The sequence below is a fragment of the Garra rufa genome, chromosome 20 (assembly GCF_049309525.1).
Source record: "Garra rufa chromosome 20, GarRuf1.0, whole genome shotgun sequence".
Classification (NCBI taxonomy): Eukaryota; Metazoa; Chordata; class Actinopteri; order Cypriniformes; family Cyprinidae; genus Garra; species Garra rufa.
In genome coordinates this window covers 22,780,820-22,802,061 of record NC_133380.1, presented here as the reverse complement: position 1 = coordinate 22,802,061, position 21,242 = coordinate 22,780,820, and the positions used below count along the sequence as shown (strand labels likewise).

The window sequence follows — 21,242 nt, the reverse complement described above, 5'->3', positions numbered from 1 at the left end:
AGAAAGAGTTATTTTAAATTCAGTAAAATAGTATTTCACAATATTGCTATTTTTACTTTCTGATCAAATGAATGCAGCCTTGATGAACATAGAAGACTTATTTAAAACACATTACAAAAATCTATACAGACCCCAGACTATTGAACGGTACTATATAAAATATGTATAATTGCTTTTTATTTAATTATTATTTTTAATTTTAGGGATGTTAACCGATTAATCGTGATTAATCACCTCCAAAATAATTTTTTTGCTTACATAATATGTATGTACTTTGTATATTGTATATATACACACACATATAAATATATACAGTACACACATATATTATGTAAACAAACTTTCATTTTTGATTACGTTAACTGTGATTAATCATTTAACAAATAGGGCTGTCAACCGATTAATCACATCCAGAATAAAAGTTTGTTTACCAAATATGTATGTGTATGTATTTTGTACTGTATATTGTATATATACACACACATATAAATATATACAGTATACACACATATATTAATTGTGATTAATCATTTGACAAATAGGGCTGTCAAAAGATTAATCACTATCAATCACATCCAGAATAATAATAAGTTTGCGTTTACATAATAAATGTGTGTGTATAGTTATTACGTATATATACACAATATGCACACACATATATTATGTAAACGCAAAGTTTTATTTTAGGTGTGATTAATGGCAATTAATCATTTGACTAATTAATTAGGGCTGTCGGGCGATTAATTGTGATTAATCGCATCAAACTAAAAGTTTGCATTTAAATAATATAAGTGTGTGTACTGTGTATATTTATTACCTATATATACACAATATGCACAGTACACACATGCTAATTTTGCATATACACAGTTTGATTTTGGATGTGATTTATTGCGATGAATCATTTGACAAATTAATTAGGGCTCTCAAACTAGATCAAGCATGATGGTTTTTTTTTTAGATTTGCGAATTTTTTTCGTGAAAAGCTATGTGCTTATTGAAAAAATTAAACACTTATTCATAGACACATTGTCTTTTAATAATTTAAGCACTATTCAAGTACCTATTCAGAAATATTGCTATTTTCAAGGGTTTTCCAACCCTTAAATAAAAACAAAAAAAACAAATTCAAGTTCTTTCCAGCATTTTAAGCACCTTGCTCAAAATCTGTATATTTATTATGTGTATATATAAATAAACACTTATGCATGTAAATATTTAAGCGAAATGTTATGATTATATATTAAATATAAATGAATATAAATATACACATGTAAATAGATCTAAACATTTTTAAAATAGATTTATGTGTGCGTCTATCATCTACATAATAAATATACATAGTACACACACACACACACACACACACACACACACACACACACACACACACACACACACACACACACACACACACACACACACACACACACACATTACATAAACAAAAACTTTTATTTTGGATGCAATAAATTGCAATTAATCATTGCCCAGCAATAATTATTTGTTAATTAATTGCTATAAATTTTTTTGTATATAAAGTGTACATTCTTAAATCTCATAACTTATAAACTTCACTTTATGTTCCCTGTTGGTCTAAAATAAATTGTATGATTTACAAATATCATAATATCAAAACATAAAATCATTTAATAAACTGCGCAATTTCAAAAGGGTCCTCGCACAGTGATGCTTGGGCCCTAAATGTAATAGATTTTACTTGTTAGGAGGTGGCATACAGATGCTAAATTAAACTATTTTGGAAGTTTCCAATACTTAAGACTAAACCATAAAAGTTACAGGATGATTATATATTTGTGGACACTTCATGCAATCAGTTACATCATTGTCTGGCTTTCAACATGGGCCAATTCTGACAGAGGTTGGCAGATTCCCTGGCCAAGCACCAACACCATTTCAGGGTAAGAGAGGCATATTCAATCCCATGATGCCCTGAGCAAACATGTGTCATCTCCAGGACAGAATGAGTAAGTTGTATCTCTGAGATAACACATTAATGTGCTGTACGGGACCTGTAACATTCATGTTCACAGCGGTTCGACCGACAGAACTGGCACACAACAACATTTGTTTCAGATTTACCTTGCAGCGGCCAGGAAATAGTATCAAGCTCCAGCGCTGGCTCCTAGTTAACCTCAAATACACATCACACAACCCTGTGCTGCAGCCTTCTCTACCCAGGGCAGGTGAAATCCCCACCGGTCACAATTACCCAGCCAAGCACCTTCATCAAACACCCGGTGCCTGGGAGCACGTCTGACGCGCCACAGCCCTAATTCACTCCCACTCCAAACTACACTGCATAGGGACCAAATAGCCATGAGCAAAAACATCTATCCATCCACGTCTCCCACATCTAACTTCGGAGGGAGGGGGTGGGATAATGGCGTTGTTTAGCCGTTGCCATTTGGATTCGACTAGCAGGTGCTTTCGGCTTTTTCTAAAACCACAGCGAATGTGTAATGTTTTATTCATGTTCCGTGATAAAACTTTGCAATGCGCCGTGTGTGGTGTGAGTTGACTAAGTTCAAAAGTAAAGAGTTCTCCATCACTCTTTTTCCACATTTCTGTCTCGTAAATAAAGAGCCGGAACAATGCTTATTGATGGAGACTAACTTATGTAATCCAGGTGTTACAAAATGTGTCCACTCTATGGAACTGCCTTCATCTATCAACCTAAGGATTATATATATATAAAGAGAGGCTGTTTTAATAAGGTTGGAATGGGAGGGAAAAAGACTCTGAGAGCAAATGCCCCATGTCCAATGAATAAAAAAGGAACTAAGAAAGTGAGAGTGGGAGACAGTTCAAAAGTGCCTCTCCTTTGAGCTGTCAGCGAAGGTAGCTTTACGGAATAATAATAAAATAAATCTTGTATATCAAAGGAGTGTCTATACTGTATATACAATGCATTTGCCTCCCTGCAGACTCCAAAGGACGAGTTACGCAGCCTGACGGTTCATCAGCTTAAACTTTCCATGCTTCAAGTCCTCAGCTGAGCTTAACTACAACACTGTACTTTAAAAATGTTCTTGGTTCAAAAAAAGCTATGCTCGACAGTGTTATTTTGCATAATGTCCATTGCTTCAGACATAATTTCAGCCATACCTTAGTTCAAAACTGAAAATGGTCACATCTGGAGGGTTTAAAAGCAAATCCAGCTCTCATTTGTGTTATATAGTGTTAAGCTCTAACATTTTTTCTAAATAATTTTTTACAGTAGGACTACAGTGGAGGTGGATGAACTAGTAGTTCATCACCAATGTACAGTGCCTTGCAAAAGTATTCATACCCCTTCTTTTTTCACATTTTGTTTTGTTGCAGCATTATGTTAAACTGCTTTAAATTAGTTTTTCCCCACATCAGTTTACACTCCATACACCATATTATTGACAAAGCAAAAAATAGATTTGCAAATTTTACAAATTTATTAAAAATAAAACACTGAAATAAGTGCATTGCATAAGTATTCATACCCTTAACTCAGTACATAGTTGAAGCACCTTTACAGCTTCAAGCTTTTTGGGTATGATGCGACAAGCTTTGCACATCTGCATTTGGCAATTATCTGCCATTCTTTGCCTCACCTTTTCACCTCTCAAGCTCTGTCAGCTGGGATGGGGGCTGGCAGACATTTTCTAGAGTCCTAGTTGTTCCAATCATCTTCCATTATGGATAATGGAGGCTACATGCTTCTGTGAACCTTCAAAGCAGCAGATTTTTTTCTGAACTCTTCTCTAGATCATTGCCTTAACGCAAGTCTGTCACTGAGCTCTACAGGCAGTTATCTTGACCTCAGGACTTGGTTTTTGCTCTGATATGCATTTTCAGCTGTTAGACCTTTTGTGAGAGGTGTGTGCCTTTCTAAATCATACTCATTCAAATGAATTTGCCACAGTTTAACTCCACTCGAAGTGTAGTAACATCTTGAAGCAATATGAATGCTCCTGAGCTAAATTTCAAGTTTCCCAGAAACAACAACAACAACGGGATCTTTTCTGTTCTGAAAAAAAATAATTTAAAGTAGTTTAACATAAGGCAGCAACATAACAAAATGTGAAAAAATGAAGGGGTATGAATAATTTCGCAAGGCACTGTAATATCTTTAGTAAGTTACTTCATGTAAATAAGAAAGCTACATAACCTCCTGTCTTGGTATCTCTGCACAAACATTTTGTTTTTAAGTTAGTTTTTTTTGTCTACGACAATTTTACACAGTTTAGTAGGTAATTCTCTTTATCTCATGTTATAGGATTAGGTCACTTCCAGAGCAAAAAATTACAGATAATTTACTCACCCCCTTTCCATACAAGATGTTTATGTCTTTCTTTCTTCAGTCGTAAAGAAATTATGTTTTTTGACGAAAACATTTCAGGAATTTTCTCCATATATTGGACTTCTATGGTGCCTGCGAGTTTGAACTTCCAAAATGTTTCAAAGGGCTCTAAACCATTCCAGCCGAGGAAGAAGGGTCTTGTCTTGCAAAACAAGTTACTTTCGCAACAAAAAATGTACAGTTTATATAGTTTTGAAACCTTTGTGTAGCTCTGTGATGTGCATGCGAACTCTATGTACTCCGGTTCAAAACAGTTAGTGTATGAAGAAGGTAAGAAACTCTGAACGCATTTTCTCCTTCAACTTCAAAATCGCCCTACACCGCTGTTTTACATTTTTGTAAATGGCATTTGACCTTCTTTGCACGTTCACTTTGTAAACACTGGGTCGGTACTTCTGCAGTAATGTATGATGACTTTACAGTTGGAGGAGAAAATGGGATAGGAGTTTTCGATATACCCTAACTGTATTGAACCGGAGTACACAGAGTACACATGTGCATCACAGAGCTAGACAGAGGTTAAAACTATATAAATTGTAAACCAATCGTTTCACTAGATAAGACTCTTCTTTCTTGGCTGGGATTGTTTAGAGCCCTTTGAAGCTGCATTTAAACTGAAAGTTCAAAATCGCGGGCACCACAGAAGTCCACTATATAGAGAACATTCCTAAAATGTTTTCCTCAAAAAACATAATTTCTTTACGACTGAAGACAGACAGACATGAACATTTTAGAGGAGTGTGGTGAGTAAATTATCTGTAAATTTTTGTTCAGAAAGTGAACTAATCCTTTAACAGGTATAATATTTAATTCTAGCGGCTATAAACAATGTATTTTTGCCTAAAAACTACTTTTTGTGGTAATCAACATTATGCGACAACTGCTGTCAGCTAAACTTAATTTGTATTGATCCCCAGAACATTCCCAGTAGTTCACTTCCAGAAAAACAATTTACAGATAATTTACTCACGCCCTTATGATCAAAGATGTTCATGTCTTTCTTCAGTCGATAATAAATTATGATTCTTAAGGAAAACATTTCAGGAATTATCTCTATAAAGTAGACTTCAATGGTGCCCCCAAGTTTGAACTTCCAAAATGCAGTTTAAATGGAGCTTCAAATGGCTCTAAATGGTCCCAGCCGAGGATTAAGGGTCTTATTTACAGTAGCAAAACGATCGGTCAGTTTCGAAACAAACTGACAAGTTCTATACTTTTTAACCTCAAACGCTTGTCTTGTCTAGGTCTGCATGCACTCTTGTTTTTGTTCTAGTTCAAGACATTTGAGAAAAGCTCCCATCTCATTTTTCTTCCCCAACTTCAAAATTCTCCTACATCGCTGCCAAAGTATCGACTCAGTTTTTACAAAGTGAACATACAAAGATGATCAAATGGCCTTTACAAAAAAAGGTAAAACAGCGATGTAGAACGATTTTGAAGTTAAAGAAGAAAACGAGATGGGAGTTTTTCGACATACCCTAACTGTCTTGACCCGGATTACACAGAGTACGCATGTGCATCGCAGATACGAGACAAGATGAGCATTTGAGGTTAAAAAGTAACCGTTCCGAAATTAATAGTAAAAGTTCCGAAATTAACCAATCGTTTCGCTAGATAAGACCCTTCTTCCTTGGCTGGGATCGTTTAGAGCCCTTTGAAGCTGCGTTTAAACTGCATTTTGAAAGTTCAAACTTGGGGGCACTATAGAAGTCCACTATATGGAGAGAAATCCTGAAATGTTTTCCTCAAAAAACTATTCTTTACGGCTGAAAAAAGAAAGACAGGGACATCTTGGATGACAAGGGGGTGAGTACATTATCTGTACATTTTTGTTCTGGAAGGGAACTAATCCTTTAAACAAACACATTTCTATACTAGATGAGCGGTGTACCGCAGGTGTCGGTTTTAGGACCGTTTGAATTATTGGTTTTCTAGTCCATTTTTGCTGCGTTTGTTGACAGGTGTGGGTGGGTTGAATCCTACCACCAATTAATTGTTAAATTAATGAGAATGATTTGAAGGAGGCGAGGGAAAAGATTCCCAAAACAAACAAATCAAACATTTCCGATGGAAGATAGAAAGCAACTGCGCATTTCATCCCGCCAGAGGATCCAATAATTAACATTCCCATTAATATTCCTTCCACAGAGCCTGGGTGGCTCTGAACACTTCTGTGAAATGCAAATCGCTGTACACAGAGGCTCCAAAGTGGGAACTGTGTGACTGCAGGGGAGGGCCGCCACTCTACCCCTATAGAGCTTAAAACATTTCAGGTAGCACATTGATGACAGGAGGGCTGGAGAGACAGGAGGAGACTGGAACTATACGCTTCGCCTTTGAAAGAAATATCCATTACATTCTTTCTGCCGTCTTTATCTAATCAAGTATGATTTAGTGGGAAAAATATTATAACAGATTCTTATTTTTCTGTTGTTTGGCAACAATGTTTGATTCTCTGGAAAAGGTCATTGAGTTTTATGTTTTTCTTCTCTGTTTTTCCTTCGCTGATAAATTCATGGAAAAACGAAAGTGCATCTTTCATCTAAAAAGAAACAATATGAATATGAAGTGATGCAATCTTTAGATGAAACATGCATAGTCTTGATGCTTTAAGCTGGAATAAACAAGGTCTGCTATTAAATCCCAGCACTCCTGTTTACTGATGCATAATGAACATGATACTAGATGAATTCCATGTTTCCCATTATTGTAAACAGAGTTGTGTTATGAAGACATCACAGTGCATCCTGAATATAAACACACCGAGCTGAAACCAAATCAGGTGCATATTGACATGTGTGCTTACAACAAATACAAGCAAATTATCAGCATCGTGCCAAGAATTCCGGTCTGCTTCGGAAAAGGATCATTATCTGAGAAACAACTCCTCAGCTCGTAAAAGCTGCAAGAAAAAGTATCTTGCGCTCCAGAGCGAGTAATCAACAGCAAGTGTGTGTCTGGGGGAGAAAAGAATTGGAGAAAAGATGAGTTATGAGGTGTGTGTGTGTCTTGGTGTGTTTACAATTCCAGAGCTGAAAAGTGTGACTGTAGCGAAGATATTGATCAGAGCGCAAGCTCGTAATGATGGTAAAAAGAACTGGGTTCGGCCGCAAGCCCACAGTCTTTTGTGGTGCCTAAGGAGTCAACAAAATCTCAAAGGAGGAAACTTCAAAGTAGCACTAAATTGAGAACGGTAATGACGTTTAAGGAGATCAGCCTTTAACTTTTTTCATTTCTTATCACAGTCTCTCAAAACACCTTTATATTAATCTTTTATGGTGGAAGTAAAGTAACTTTGCGTTTGGGGGTTTTTACATTTTTGGTTCGGATTGACAGAATCATTCCTACCTTGGGATCGGCAGTGAGAAGCTTGAAGGCTGCGTACACCTGGTTCTCCTTTACACCTCCACCCAGGTCCAGGAAATTAGCAGGCTTTCCACCGTGCAAGTCGATGATATCGCATGTTGCCATTGCAAGGCCAGCACCATTAACTGTGGATACAGATCATGTCATCATCATTTATTCACCCTCATGTCATTCTTAACCTGTATGGCTTTCTATCTTCCATGAAACAGAAAAAGAGAAATGTGTTAATAATGTGCCAGTCACTTATTTGTATGTAATTAAAATTAGCTTAAAAAGCTTTTAGGCTTAAACAAATACACAAATGCATGATAAAAAGGAGGCAAGGGAGGCAGTGTCTCCTCAAAATAATAGATGAGAAACAAATTTATAGGACAAAAATAAAACTATGCCAATATTACTTGTTTTTCTAAAGAAACACTGTCCAACAGTTACACCAGCAGATAAAGTTACAGCAGGAGTCCATGTCTCTCTTGCCTCTCCTGAGCCCACTGAGTTTTAACAGACTCCCTAAAGCGTGCAGTGAATTTGGTGGGGGGTAATTGGAAATGAATGGGGGGGGGGGGGGGGGGGGGGAGTCATGTAAGAGGAGGCAATGTCTCCATCGCAATGTGATTGGATATGACTGGTTATGTTCGTCTGTGATTTGTTCTTGCTATAAATCTCGCCTTTTGAGTTTGTGTGTGTTCCTCATTCGAGAATCAGTCTGATATAACCGCTTTGTAACATCAAAAAAGATTTAAAATGGCATTAAAACATGATCTGTGGGAGTTTTTAGTAAATAATCAGCTTGGTGAAATTTAAAGTGCCCCTATTATGCCTTTTCAAATATGATATTTCATGTAGTGTGTCATGTAGCTGTATGTGAACATAAACTATCTGCAAAGTTGTGACGCCGACAGTGCACTATAAATAAAGTTTTTGTCTAACAAAAAAAAGAGTCGGCTCACATTCGCCTAAACGAGTCGTCAGCAATTCGAATCTTTTTTCTGTAACGGCCACACGTCACGAGCTACACATTTGCGTAATGTCCGCCCACATTCAATTTCGCGAACAACTTGCCCGCCCACAAACCATAGGCCTACCATTTTCACGTGGATTACATCATGCCAAGAAGACGCCCTGCGCTGTGACAGCCTGTGAGAGTGAATTTGTTTTATATGCCCTTCCGAAAGATGAAACTATCAAGAATGAGTGGTTAACATAAATTTTTTCAACACCTCAGCAGTCCAATGCCAATCTTGTGTTGTGTTTGCGTCATTTTACTGATGACTGCTTTTCCAATCTTGGGGAGTAAACAGTCTATGGGAGTAACGTTACAACGCGAGATTCACCAAACGCTTGGTTTTAAAAAATGGATCAGTGCCCAGTTTATTTGGACCGGCTTGCTCCTCTGAACTTCTACCTGTAAGTATGATTAATAATTGTATTTTCTAGCGATCGTTCAAAATACGTCTTTGTGTACGTTATGGTGTGTAACAACCCCGCACATGTCTTAGTAACCGGCTAACTTGCGTTTCTGTAGTTCTGTTGTTCAGCTGTGAGTGCAATGTAGTCTAAAAAGTCTTGTGATTGATGCAGCTTGACTGTCTGTCTGCCTTATTAGTTTAAGTAATGATAATGATAAACGATGGCTTAACGCAGTGTTATGGATTGTACAGTGTTGAAGTTCACAACGTAGAGATGTGTCCGGTTCGCTTACAAAAGCAAATTGCAAGCACTTTCCACAGTTAACATATGACACCCACTGAGAAACGTCCTGCTCCGGTCATGCTTGCAAAACAGTTTCTTGTCGATGTGACACTTCAACAGTTTCATCGTCAGACTCCGGCTCGAATTGATAGGGTAAAATCGAGGCTATCTTTTCTATGCATTAACAGGTCTCCGCAGCTGTCATTCAGTTATGCCAATGGGCGTTTCGTTTTGCGCTGTAGCGGTAGACCAATCCAAAAGGACTGCACCATCTGACCAATCACAGCAGTGAGGGCTCACTGAAAGGAGGGGTTTAGAGAGACTGATTCTTCGAACTGCTTCAAACGAGTCATTTACAAATCATTTAGAAACGGGGTAAAAATAAATCTAATTTTGGAGAAAACTAAAGTGTTTTTTGAACTTGCATACATGTAAACCTGTTTTAAGAGACTATTACAACAATATTAACTACCTTTAAAATGGCATAATAGGGGCACTTTAAAGTAAATCTCTGTGTCTGTGACCAATATTTGCCAAGATCTGATCTGAAAAATTAAAAAATAGTTCAAAGTTAACTATTAAAAAGAACAGCGAAACAAAAGTTTAGAAATAAAATATATTGTTTAAATTGTTACTGACTTTTTTATTATTTTGAAATAAATTTAAACTGCTTAAAACACTAACTTGTTGAGATTCATACTTGGCTCTAATAAATAGAATATAGATTACATTGTTAATGTGACAATATTAAATGTTTTTTTATAGTGTATTAAATGTTTTAAAATAACCAAACTGTTTCCTAAAGGGTCATTCAATGCCCATTTCCACAAGTTGATATGATTCTTTAAAGTCTTAATAAAAAGTCTATAACATATTTTGGATAAAATCTCACAATGGTACTGTAAAAATAGGGCTGCACGTTTAATTGCATGTGATATCCAATGCACATCTAGTCAGTAAAGTCGGTCCTGTAATCAGTAGTAAATCACCATCACATGTGTGTTTCAGACAGAGCAGCGCTTAGTATGCAGAGCCGCTGTTCACTGACAAGCAGCGCACAAGCTTGAGGATTTCATCTGCGTTGTTTTGCGCAGCTCTTCAGTAAACAACAGCTCTGTATACTAAGCGCTTCTCTATCTGAAACACACACGTGATGGAGCCCTACTGTAAAACAACACTTTTCAGCTTTTCAAAAACAGCTCTTTTTACAGCAACCCGTTTTGTTGCATGTTCCTTTAAATGCTAATGAGCTCTGCTCACCCCGTCCCTCCCTTCTGTGGGGTGACGAGCCGTCCTGTTTACTTTAGCCGTGAAACTAGCACATTATTAGGAAAGGTGATTTGCAAAGATTCCTAAAAAATCCCTTAAGGCCCGTTCACACCAAGAACGATAACTATAACTATAAAGATAACGTTCTAAAAAAATGTTTTAAATTTAAAGGGGTCATCGGATCGAAATTCGCTTTTACATGTTGTTTGAACATTGTGTGTTGGCAGTTTGTGTACACAACCACCCTACAATGATAAAAATCCACGCAGTTGTACTTTTTTAATCTTTAAAAGTCGCTTCCACGATAGTTGATTGACATGAGCGCCTTACCTTAGACCCACCCTCACAGAGCAGAAACAGTCCGACTTCGATCGCCATTGTGTCGACTCAGGGGCAGGGGAAGACAAGAATGTCTCTGATTGAGCGATTGAGGTGTTTTGTTGTTGGATGTAATAATGAACATGGCAGTCCTCATTTACTACTGACATCTGAGCCGCTAAAGATGCAGAGGGTTACTTTCGTTTTTGAAATGAAAACAGATCCCAATCTACATTTGTGTCTATGTTCGTGCGAATCATTCGTGATGCTTGTTTACCCACAGCAGAAATGAGTATAAGGGTTTTTTATGCATCTTTGCAAATGCCCTTTCTTAATAATGTGCTTGTTAGCAAGTTTTGCCGCTAAACGTGGCTAAATGCGACTAAAGTAAACATTATGGCACATCATCCCACTGCAGAGAATAGCGGGGTGAGCAGAGCTCATTAGCATTTAAAGGAACATGCAACAGAATAGCTCGCTCTAAAAAGGGCTGATTTTGATAAGGTAAAAAGAATGTTTTTACACTCACTACCATTGAGACATTTTAACCAAAGTATGTTATAGACTTATCATTAAGACCCTAAAGATTTATATCAGTTTGTGGAAAATGGGCATCCAATGACCCCTTTAAGAGAATAGCAGAGTTCACACAACAACTATAATGATACAGGGCAACGATATCGTTGGGATCACTTTCAGAACCATTTTTTTTTACAGCTAATGAACGATAAAACACTGACAGCTAATCAGACTTCATTCAAAGTTAAAGGGCTTGTGCATTTGAAATAGCAGGTAATATTGTAGAGAAGCAAACAGACATTGCACAGCAAACAGAGCACTAGAAACCTCCAAGCAGGTGTGAGTTGGAGTTGGTTGGAGCTAGCCCCTCCAGGAATTGAGTTTGAGACCACTGGTTTAGATGATCTCGAAACGTGCGTGCTGAGGACACCTACTGGTTGAAGTCGTGTAAATGCAACAAAAACAGACAGCTATCGTTCACAAATATAGTTATCGTTGTATTTATAGTTATCGTTATCGCTCGGTGTGAACGGGTCTTTATACTCTCTTCTTCTGTACGTGAAGTTGGATCACAAATGATTCGCACAAACACGTATTTAGATGAAAAACAAAAGTAACGTTGATCCTCTGCATTTTCAGTGGCTCACATGTCAGGAGTAAATGACGACTGCTATGATCATTATTACATCCTACAACAAAACACCTCATACGCTTAGGTGCCTTTCTTTTCTACATCCCTGCTTCGGCATCAAAACAATGCCAGTCCGACTGTTCACAACTCACTTAGAACAGGTCTAAAGTAAGACGACTGTGTCAATTAACTATCGTGGGAGCGGCCTTGGTCGGTGTGACATCTCACAGCCAAGAAGCTGAGAATGGCTTGATTTGAAAAAGGGGATATTATTTAAAGAGATTAAAAAAATTCCACTGGGTGGATTTTTATCATTATATGGTGGTTGTGTCCACACACTGCCAACTCATTTACATTTATGTTCAAACAACATGAAAAAGTGAGTTTTGCATCCGTTGACCCCTTTAAAGCTAGTGGATTTCCAAATTATGAGCTATTTACATAGTTGTATACATACTGTAGCCTTGTCAGTACAGCACATTTACAAGAAAAGCACAGGCAAAAGCAAGTAAAAAAGTAATTTCACATCCCAACCCGAATGAAAACACAACCCAGCTCTAAATCTGCTGCCCACTGCTTTCCAAGGAAAGCAAATTGTGTTTGACTAAAAGTATACAGGGTGTCAAGAGCGGTTGTTGTATCTGTGTTAGCCGGCCTAGTGAGTCCCATCTCGTCGTGCTTTGAGCTGTAAGGCAGCCAACTGATTCAGCCATTTCCTGCTCATCCCACCTCTCCCGGCTTCACACATTTCCCCTTATTCTGTTCTTCAGTGCTGAGCTAACGTGTTGGCACAGGCTCTGACACTCGACTCAATAAAGTGAAATTCAGCTGAACAGCTGTCGCTTTGCTGCTTTACAAAGCTTTTAAGGTGCAAACTAAATTGTGCGTGAGTGCGTTTGTGTCTACACGACAAGGTCAGTTAGATTCACTTCCGCGCTCGTCTCGTCTATACGGCCCTTTCTTGGCGCTTTACTGTGAGAGCCGTCATTTATAATGAGGGACCACTTAAATGTGTAGACTAACAATCATCTTGGTTGAGTCGTTTTTCCGGAAGATTCCTGCTAATTAGAGCCCGTCGGTTCAGGCAGGTCCCTTATGGAGCCGTTAGAGAGCTGCTGGAGATGATGACTGGATTGGCGCCCATTTGGTAACACTTTCACAAAATCCTGTTCTCAAAACTAAAATAAACGCACCGGAAACTACTAAGAAGAGCATTTCTAAAGCTGGTTTTGAAACATCTCTTGAGACATTAGATTGATGTGGAACAGGTTTCTGAAGCCTTTGAAAATTGGATGTTTTGAAGAAGTTCATTTGCTATGTTGTTCATTATTTCATGTTGAAGTTCATCTAGTATACTGTTACTCTTTTTATGACAAGCTAATGTGTATGAAAGATTAAAACAAACCAAAACAGGCTATGTTTCCATCCAGTCCGATGTACTTGAGATCATATTTGGCTGCTTCGGTCTCCAAGGGGTCGTTCTCTGCGGTATCGTCCAAGGCGAACACAGCTTTCTGTCTGAACTCTGCATTGTCGTCGAAGTTGATTTTAGCATCAAAGCACACGACTGTGGACAGACAACAGAAAAATGTTGGAACTCAGTTTTATAGGCATAGCTTCATATATTGTTTTTCCCTACACTTTTGTGTCATACTACAGGGAAATATATACATACAGCAAAAATTACAGTTTGCACAAACCTTTTTTCTCTAATCTCATTCATTTTTATTAATTATGTAATAATTTCTGGATTAAAATCAATATATTTTTGTTAGGATAAAAATTAAATAATGAAAAATGAATGTACAAAATTTACATTTTATTTAATTAAATTTTTGTTTTGTTTAGTTTTTTTCAAACAAGAAATAAATGTTAATATTCAGCAGGGATACATTAAACTGATTAACAATTACATTAAAGACATGTATAGTATTACAAAATATTTGTAAATAAAATAAGAAAAAATATAATTTATATTTTCAAAAATGTTGAACTTTTTATTTATCAAAAAATATATCATAGATTATAAAAAAATATATATTAGAATCATTTCTGAGAGATCATGTGAAAAAAATATATATATACTGTATACACTACCAGTCAAAAGTTTTTGAACAGTATGATTTATGTTTTTTAAAGTCTCTACTGCTCACCAAGTCTGCATTTATTTGATCCAAAACACAGAAAAAACAGTAAAATTTTGAAATATGTTTACTAATAACTGTTTTCTATATATTGAATGACAATGAAACAATGAAATCATTACTCACACAATCCTTTAGAAATAATTCTAATATTCTTATATATTTAAATAAATGCAGTTCTTTTTAATTTCTTATATATCAAAATATATATGCAAGAGTTTAAACTCACAGAAATCAGAATTACATAATGCAACAGCACCATCGCAAACAAACGGCTCAAACGTCGGGTCAACATAATTCAGTGGCTAAGAAGAGGGAACACGAACGAAAGCTACACTTCTGGACGTGTTTTGAGCTTTTCGCTGGTTCTTACGCTGCAGTGATGGACAAACAGCAATCACATGTCCCATTTCATGGCAATAGAAACATTCACGATCTGCCGAAGAAGTGTCTAGCGATTGTTCATCTTTTTGTGTACGTTTAGGATAAGTACGATTTGTTGAAGTGCGTGCTATAAAACGTGGTGACGAAAAAGCCTGCATTTCTTTGATCCAAAGCACAGCAAAAACAGTCAAATTTTGAAATATTTTTACTATTTAAAAGAACTGGTTTCTATTTGAATATACACTACAGTTCAGTTAAGTTTGGGGTCAGTACATTTTTATTGTTATTGTTTATTTTTTATTATTCTTTTTTAAAAGAAATTAATACTTTTATTCACCAAGGATGTATTAAGTTAATAATTAAAAGTTTATTAAAAGTTAATAATAAATAATTTACATTGTTATAAAAAATATATATTTTGAATAAACACTGTACTTTTTAAACTTGTTATTCATGAAAGAATCCTGAAAAAAAAAAAAAAATCACAGGTTCAAAAAAATATTTGGCAGCACAACTGTTGATATTATCCAACATTGATCATTCTAATAATAAATCAGCATATTAGAATGATTTCTGAAGGATCATGTGACATTTAAGACTGGAGTAACAGCTGATAAAAATTCTGCTTTTCATCACAGGAATAAATTCTATTTTAAAGTATGTTAAAATAAAAAAAAATATTATTTTATATTGTAAATTTTTTTTTTGCAATATTACTGTTTTTTCTGTATATTTAATCAAATAAATGCAGCCTTGATGAGCATAAGAGATTTCTTTAAAGATTATTACAAGTCTTACTGACCCCAAACTTTTGAACGGTAGTGTATTTTAAAATGTAATTTATTAATGTGATTTCAAAACCGAATTTTTAGCAACATCATTACTCACACGATCCTTAATAAATAATTCTAATATTCTGATTTGCTGCTCAAAAAAATATTTATTATTATTATTATTATTATGTTGAAAACAACTAAGTAGAATTTTCAGGTTTCTTTGATGAACAGAAAGTAAAAAAAAACAGCAATTATCTGAAATAAAAATCTTTTGTAACACTGTAAATGTCTTTATCATCACTTTTGAAGTACTTTGAATCAAAGAAATGCAGGCTTGGTGAGCAAAAGAGACTTCTTCTTCTTCTTCAAAAAAAAAAACATTAAAAATCTTACTGTTCAAGAACTTTTGACTGGTAGCATATTTTCGAGAAAAAAAATGCTGTTCTTTTTAACTTTTTATTAACAAAAATATATCAAGGATAATAAAAAATTCAGCTTGAGCACTAAATCATCATATTAGAGTGATTTCTAAGGGATCATGTGACAAAGTAAAATGTATATTTTTGAAAAAAAAAAAAAAATGCAGTTCTTTTTAACTTCTTATTTATCAAAATATATATGTGACCCTGGACCACAAAACCAGTCATAAGGGTTTTGCAAGGATAGGATAATATTTGGCCAAGATGCCCTACGGTGGCCGAGAAGTGCAAAACACAACAACAAATCGCAATACAAAAAACAAATCTGAAAACCAAATAACAAATCCAGAATCAAAATTACAAATTAGAAAACGCAATATCAAATCTAAAAACAAAACGGCAAACCATAAAACACAACAACTCCGGAAACAAAATAGCAAGTCAGAAACCACAACGACAACAACAAAACAAAACGACAAGTCAGAAAACACAACAACAAATCAGTCAAAATGGAAAAGGTAGGTATTTTGTGTGACCGGCGTAGTCGCTGCTGATTGGACGGAACTCCTGTCAATCAAGACATACAGGAAGTACAGTTCTAGAAGAGATGTAGAGATGAAGCAGAAGAGACCGCTGTGATCAACTTTTAAACGGTAAGACATTTATAAAACAGAACTGCATATTATCAGCACAGCTAATCAATTTAACTTGTGCATTAACAGATTATTAATAGATTTTATTGGTAGATTTACGGGAGGTTATGCATTCTCTTCCTGCCGTTTTATCCATCGTTGTGTAATTAAGGCTTTTAAACGGGATTTTTGCGGGTGGGGAGTTATTTAATAGATCTAGACTTATTGACTGACCTAAGTGAGAATGAAAATGTTAAAATAGGCGAGCAGTTCTCATTTCAGAATCATGGTAGGCCAATTTTTCCAAAAATGTATACTGTGTATATTGTATTATAGCAGTAATCATTGTAAACACATTATTACTGTTTTTTTACACTTCAACGTCATAGCTACTAAAGAACTATTGTGTGAAGGATCAGTGATGCCACAGGACTGAAATTTGATGGAGCATCACTTAACCATTTCTCCTGTTATTCTCCTTCTCTATCCTGCTTTCAGAATAGGGTTGTGCCAATAGACGATAGTATCGTGTATCGACGATAGTCAGAGATATCGCCTGTTGCTGATGCCTTTGACGATAGTAGGACGATTATTATTATTATTATCCGTCAAAAAGGCGCCTAACTTTAGCGATGCAACGCGGAGAGTCGGTTCTAGGATGCTTCAGAAACTTGCCGCGGTATAAACACAAGCATAGAGTAGATAGCACCGCAGATGTGTGCAGTGAAAATGGGTTAGAGATTTATTCATCATACAGTGTACATAGATTAAGTGTAGACAGTCATTAGGATAACAGATGTAGTAAAATGTGGTTTAGGCTGAATTAAATACGATATATCAGAATCTGCCTGTATATAGTAAACATAAACATTCACCTCAGTAACATCTGTATGCGTTAACTAGAATTACGATGCGATAAAATGGTGCTAAACATATGCACGTGAATTACACGCACATCGCTTCTCCACATTCTATATGAACTGAACTACAACATGAACTGATGACAACGATCAGAAATACAGCGGTAACATTATCGCAATATGACGGGTAAAGAAAGATTCATTCATTCGCATTCATGCACGCACATTAACTGCTCACTGAAGATAGCAGAGAATGAAACAGAAAGTAAACTTGAACCTCCAACAGAACTACCGTCAGCGCTCTGTACACGCACAACTGTGTCACAAGTCACAGGCACTACCCTTGCAAAACTAATAAGGAATTTATTACATATTGACACATTTACATATTATTAAATAAATTAGCACGATTGTATTGTGTATCGGCGATCTCACAGGCTGACGATAGGACGATGTGAAAATTGAGCATATCGCCCGACAGAACAAGAACCACCTGAAGTAAAAACGTGCCAGTTCCCAAGTATGATTACATCACAATTTGTTAATGTAACCTATAGGTTGCTCCTGCTGACTATATACAGTTTTTTATAAAGACTTTAGATGACCAGCACCTGTGAAGAGATGATGGCAACCCTTGACTCTGAATAAACATACAAAACTGCTACATTTTCCGTGTATACATTATTTTATAAATAATGTCAATAAATTATTTTATTGTCACTAAATACCAAAAAATTGCAGTTCTGTCTCTCTAACTCAATAGCTGTGTCTCATTTGGAAGGTTGCATCCTCCGTAGGATGTGTATACTAAAGGCGTTTCTCAATGTCAAGGAAGGATCCTCGGAAGCCAGAATTTCGAGGATGCTACGTCATCGACATCCGTCGAAGGACTGTTCCAATGTCGAGGATCCTCGGAGTTTCAACCAAGGACTGCGTCCTTCGTTCGAAAAATATCCCATACACAGGAAAGGATGCATAAGTGTAGCCTTCGCGCTCTTAAATCACCCACAATCCTATGCGCGCAGCTTTGCTATCTTGTTCAAAAATACAAATGTCGGACGTTAGCGGAGTCATGAAGGGAATGAAGGGATCATTTTGCTCAATAGGGTAAAAATAGTGTAGTTGGGGAAATTAAAAAATAAACTTGTTTGTGAGATAGGACAAGTCTTTAACAAATAGTTGTTAAATTATAAATATTTTTCAATATCAAATATTATTACAATGGCTTGGTTGAATTCCGGTCTGTTATTTCTTGATAACAGACAACCGCGAAGTATACGGCACACGGTTGCCATGAAAAACAGAGCATTGCTATGGACGCAGTTCTGTTCACTCAGGCAATATAATCGTTTTTAAATCAATAAACTCCTTTTTAATCATATTGATTTTTTGACTGTCAAGTGTGTTTAAACAGTGCAGGGTCAATTTGACGTAATGGATGTAATTATTTTTAAATAAATGATAAGAGCGGACCTTTCACTGAGGTAATGACGCAATAACGTGCACTTGCTAGCCTGTTCCATTTATGTGTTCTCCGAATGCTTAAGAGGAGCCTCGCCTAGCCTCTGAAGGAAGTGACTTGGAAGGACCAGTCCTGCCAAGGACGTATCCTTGACATTGAGAAACACCTTAAGTGTCCTTAACTTAGAACAAAAACGAGATGGCCTTCGTAGGACGGGAGGAAAGAAAAAAAGGACAGTTGGAAAATGAAACAGGAATTATCACGTTACTATGCAAACAAATTTAGAGCATCGTTGCACTCTCACACTACTTGAAGGAAAATTATTTTTAAATTTGTAAAGTAATTTGAAAAAAAAAAATGCTTTTACTTGTTTAATTTTATTCAATGTTTAAAGAGCTGCAGCATATCTGTTAGAGAACAAAAAATAGGAGGATATTAAGAACAACCTTATCCGTTTTTACCGATTTAAATGATAAACACCACATCTTAGCTTGTGTACATCTGCCGGTGCCATTTTTCAAATTAACGAAAGTTGTTTACGGCGAAGCAAAGAATTGTGGGTTATCTGTAGTAGCAAAGGATACATCTCATGCATCCTTCAAATTTCTGTGAAAGAAGGTCGCATTCGAAGTTCGCATTTGAAGTGTCCTACTTGCTTTTCTGAAATGAGACAGCCTCGATGACGTATGCAGCCTTCGAATGCGACCTCCTGAGGGCGCATCCTTCTAAATGAGACACAGCTAATGTATTCCAATTGCCCGCTATGAACTTCCTGGAACTATGAGGCTACGTGAATCACGTGACGATCTAGCGTTTTGTCTTGATTGACAGGAGTTTCGTCCAATCAGCAGCGACTACGTCGGTCACACAAAATACCGACCTTTTCCGGTTTGACTGATTTTGCTTTGTGTTTTCTGACTTGTCGTTGTGGTTTCTGACTTGCTATTTTGTTTCCGGAGTTGTTATTGTGTTTTATGGTTTGCCGTTTTGTTTTTAGATTTGATATTGCGTTTTCTAATTTGTAATTTTGATTCTGGATTTGTTATTTGGTTTTCAGATTTGTTTTTTTGTGTTGCGAATTGTTGTTGTGTTTTGCACTTCTCGGCCACCGTAAGATGCAACTATTCGAAAATCTGAAATTTGAAGGTGCAAAAAAAAAAATAAAAAAATAAAAAATAAAATAAAATAATTGAGAAAATTGCCTTTAAAGTTGTCCAAATGAAGTTCTTAGCAATACAGTTTACTAATCAAAAATTAAGTTTTGATACATTTATGGTAGGCAGTTTACAAAATATCTTCATGGAACATGATCTTTACAAAAGTCCTTTTAAGACAAGTCATGTCACTCGGCGGCCATCTTTGAAACGCCTCTCGGGCATCCAAGTGCAGCTCCTATCTCTTTATGGGGAAACATCAAATTCTCCAAAACTGTTAGCCAAACTTACGATTAAATTTCATATTTGAAATCTCCAAAGAAATCCAACAAGAACTGCCTCATAAATATAGTTCCTTGTGCTTTAATAGCGTTAAAAAAACGCCTATTTTTCCGGCTAGATGAGCCAGTGCGCATACGCAGTACTGAACGCACGTCTTAGAGCGCCGACTGTTTCTATAGCAGCCGGGACTTCTAACTGCAGCTGCAGTGACGCGCTGACTTTACTCATCAACGATTGGCTCTTTCACTAAGAAGGCGGGGCTTCGCGGCCATGATGACCGTTGCATTTTTCCCCATTCAAAACTACACGAGTGACATGTCTTTGGTATTCTATAGTCTTTGTCTTTACTTAATATCCTAATGATTTTTGTCATAAAATCAAAATAGGTAATTTTGAACCATTCAATGTATTTTTGGCTATTGCTACACATATACCATATACAAATATGTTCAGTTAAGAAAGCTGATGATTATTATCATATGAATTCATAAAACAGAAATCCATATGACACACTTGGAGGTATATTTCAGTCACTAGCCCAGGAGAGCGTACCAATGGTCAATGTTTCTATTTTACAGTTGGTCACGATTCAAACATGTTCAATTTGTCCAATATGAGTTTTTTTAAAGCATCTATTATTATTCAAATATATATGTCGTGCATGTGGCAGTACCGAAACTAATAATTTACACTGAGTGAAAGGGAGCTGCATATAAATAAACACAGCCATACAAGTGATGACAAAAGCCCATAGCTAAGACATGATCTTTAGTGATACAATGTACTTCTATATATCTCATTTTGTACAGCGGGAACATCTTATACAGCAAGCAGCCACACAAACACAGAAGCTGTATCAGAAAATTAGCCTGGGAATAGAGTTTTATGTGACTGTCTTGGCCGTATGTGACCAGACCCAGCAGCTCTCTCATTTGTAGTGGTTTGCAGCCTCTCGAGGCTGCAGGGACTCGCCGCTTGCT

At 36.4% G+C, this 21,242-nt stretch overlaps 1 protein-coding gene across 1 annotated transcript in view; it reads right to left on the bottom strand.

The window, feature by feature from the left end:
• suclg2 (succinate-CoA ligase GDP-forming subunit beta) overlaps positions 1-21,242 on the bottom strand; it is a 96,475-nt gene that overhangs the window by 44,974 nt on the left and 30,259 nt on the right. The window contains exons 2-3 of the mRNA XM_073825508.1: positions 13,555-13,716; positions 7,706-7,848 (exon numbers count right to left, since the gene is read on the bottom strand). Coding sequence (XP_073681609.1) covers positions 7,706-7,848; positions 13,555-13,716 — 305 coding nt within the window. The remainder of the gene's footprint in view (positions 1-7,705; positions 7,849-13,554; positions 13,717-21,242) is intronic.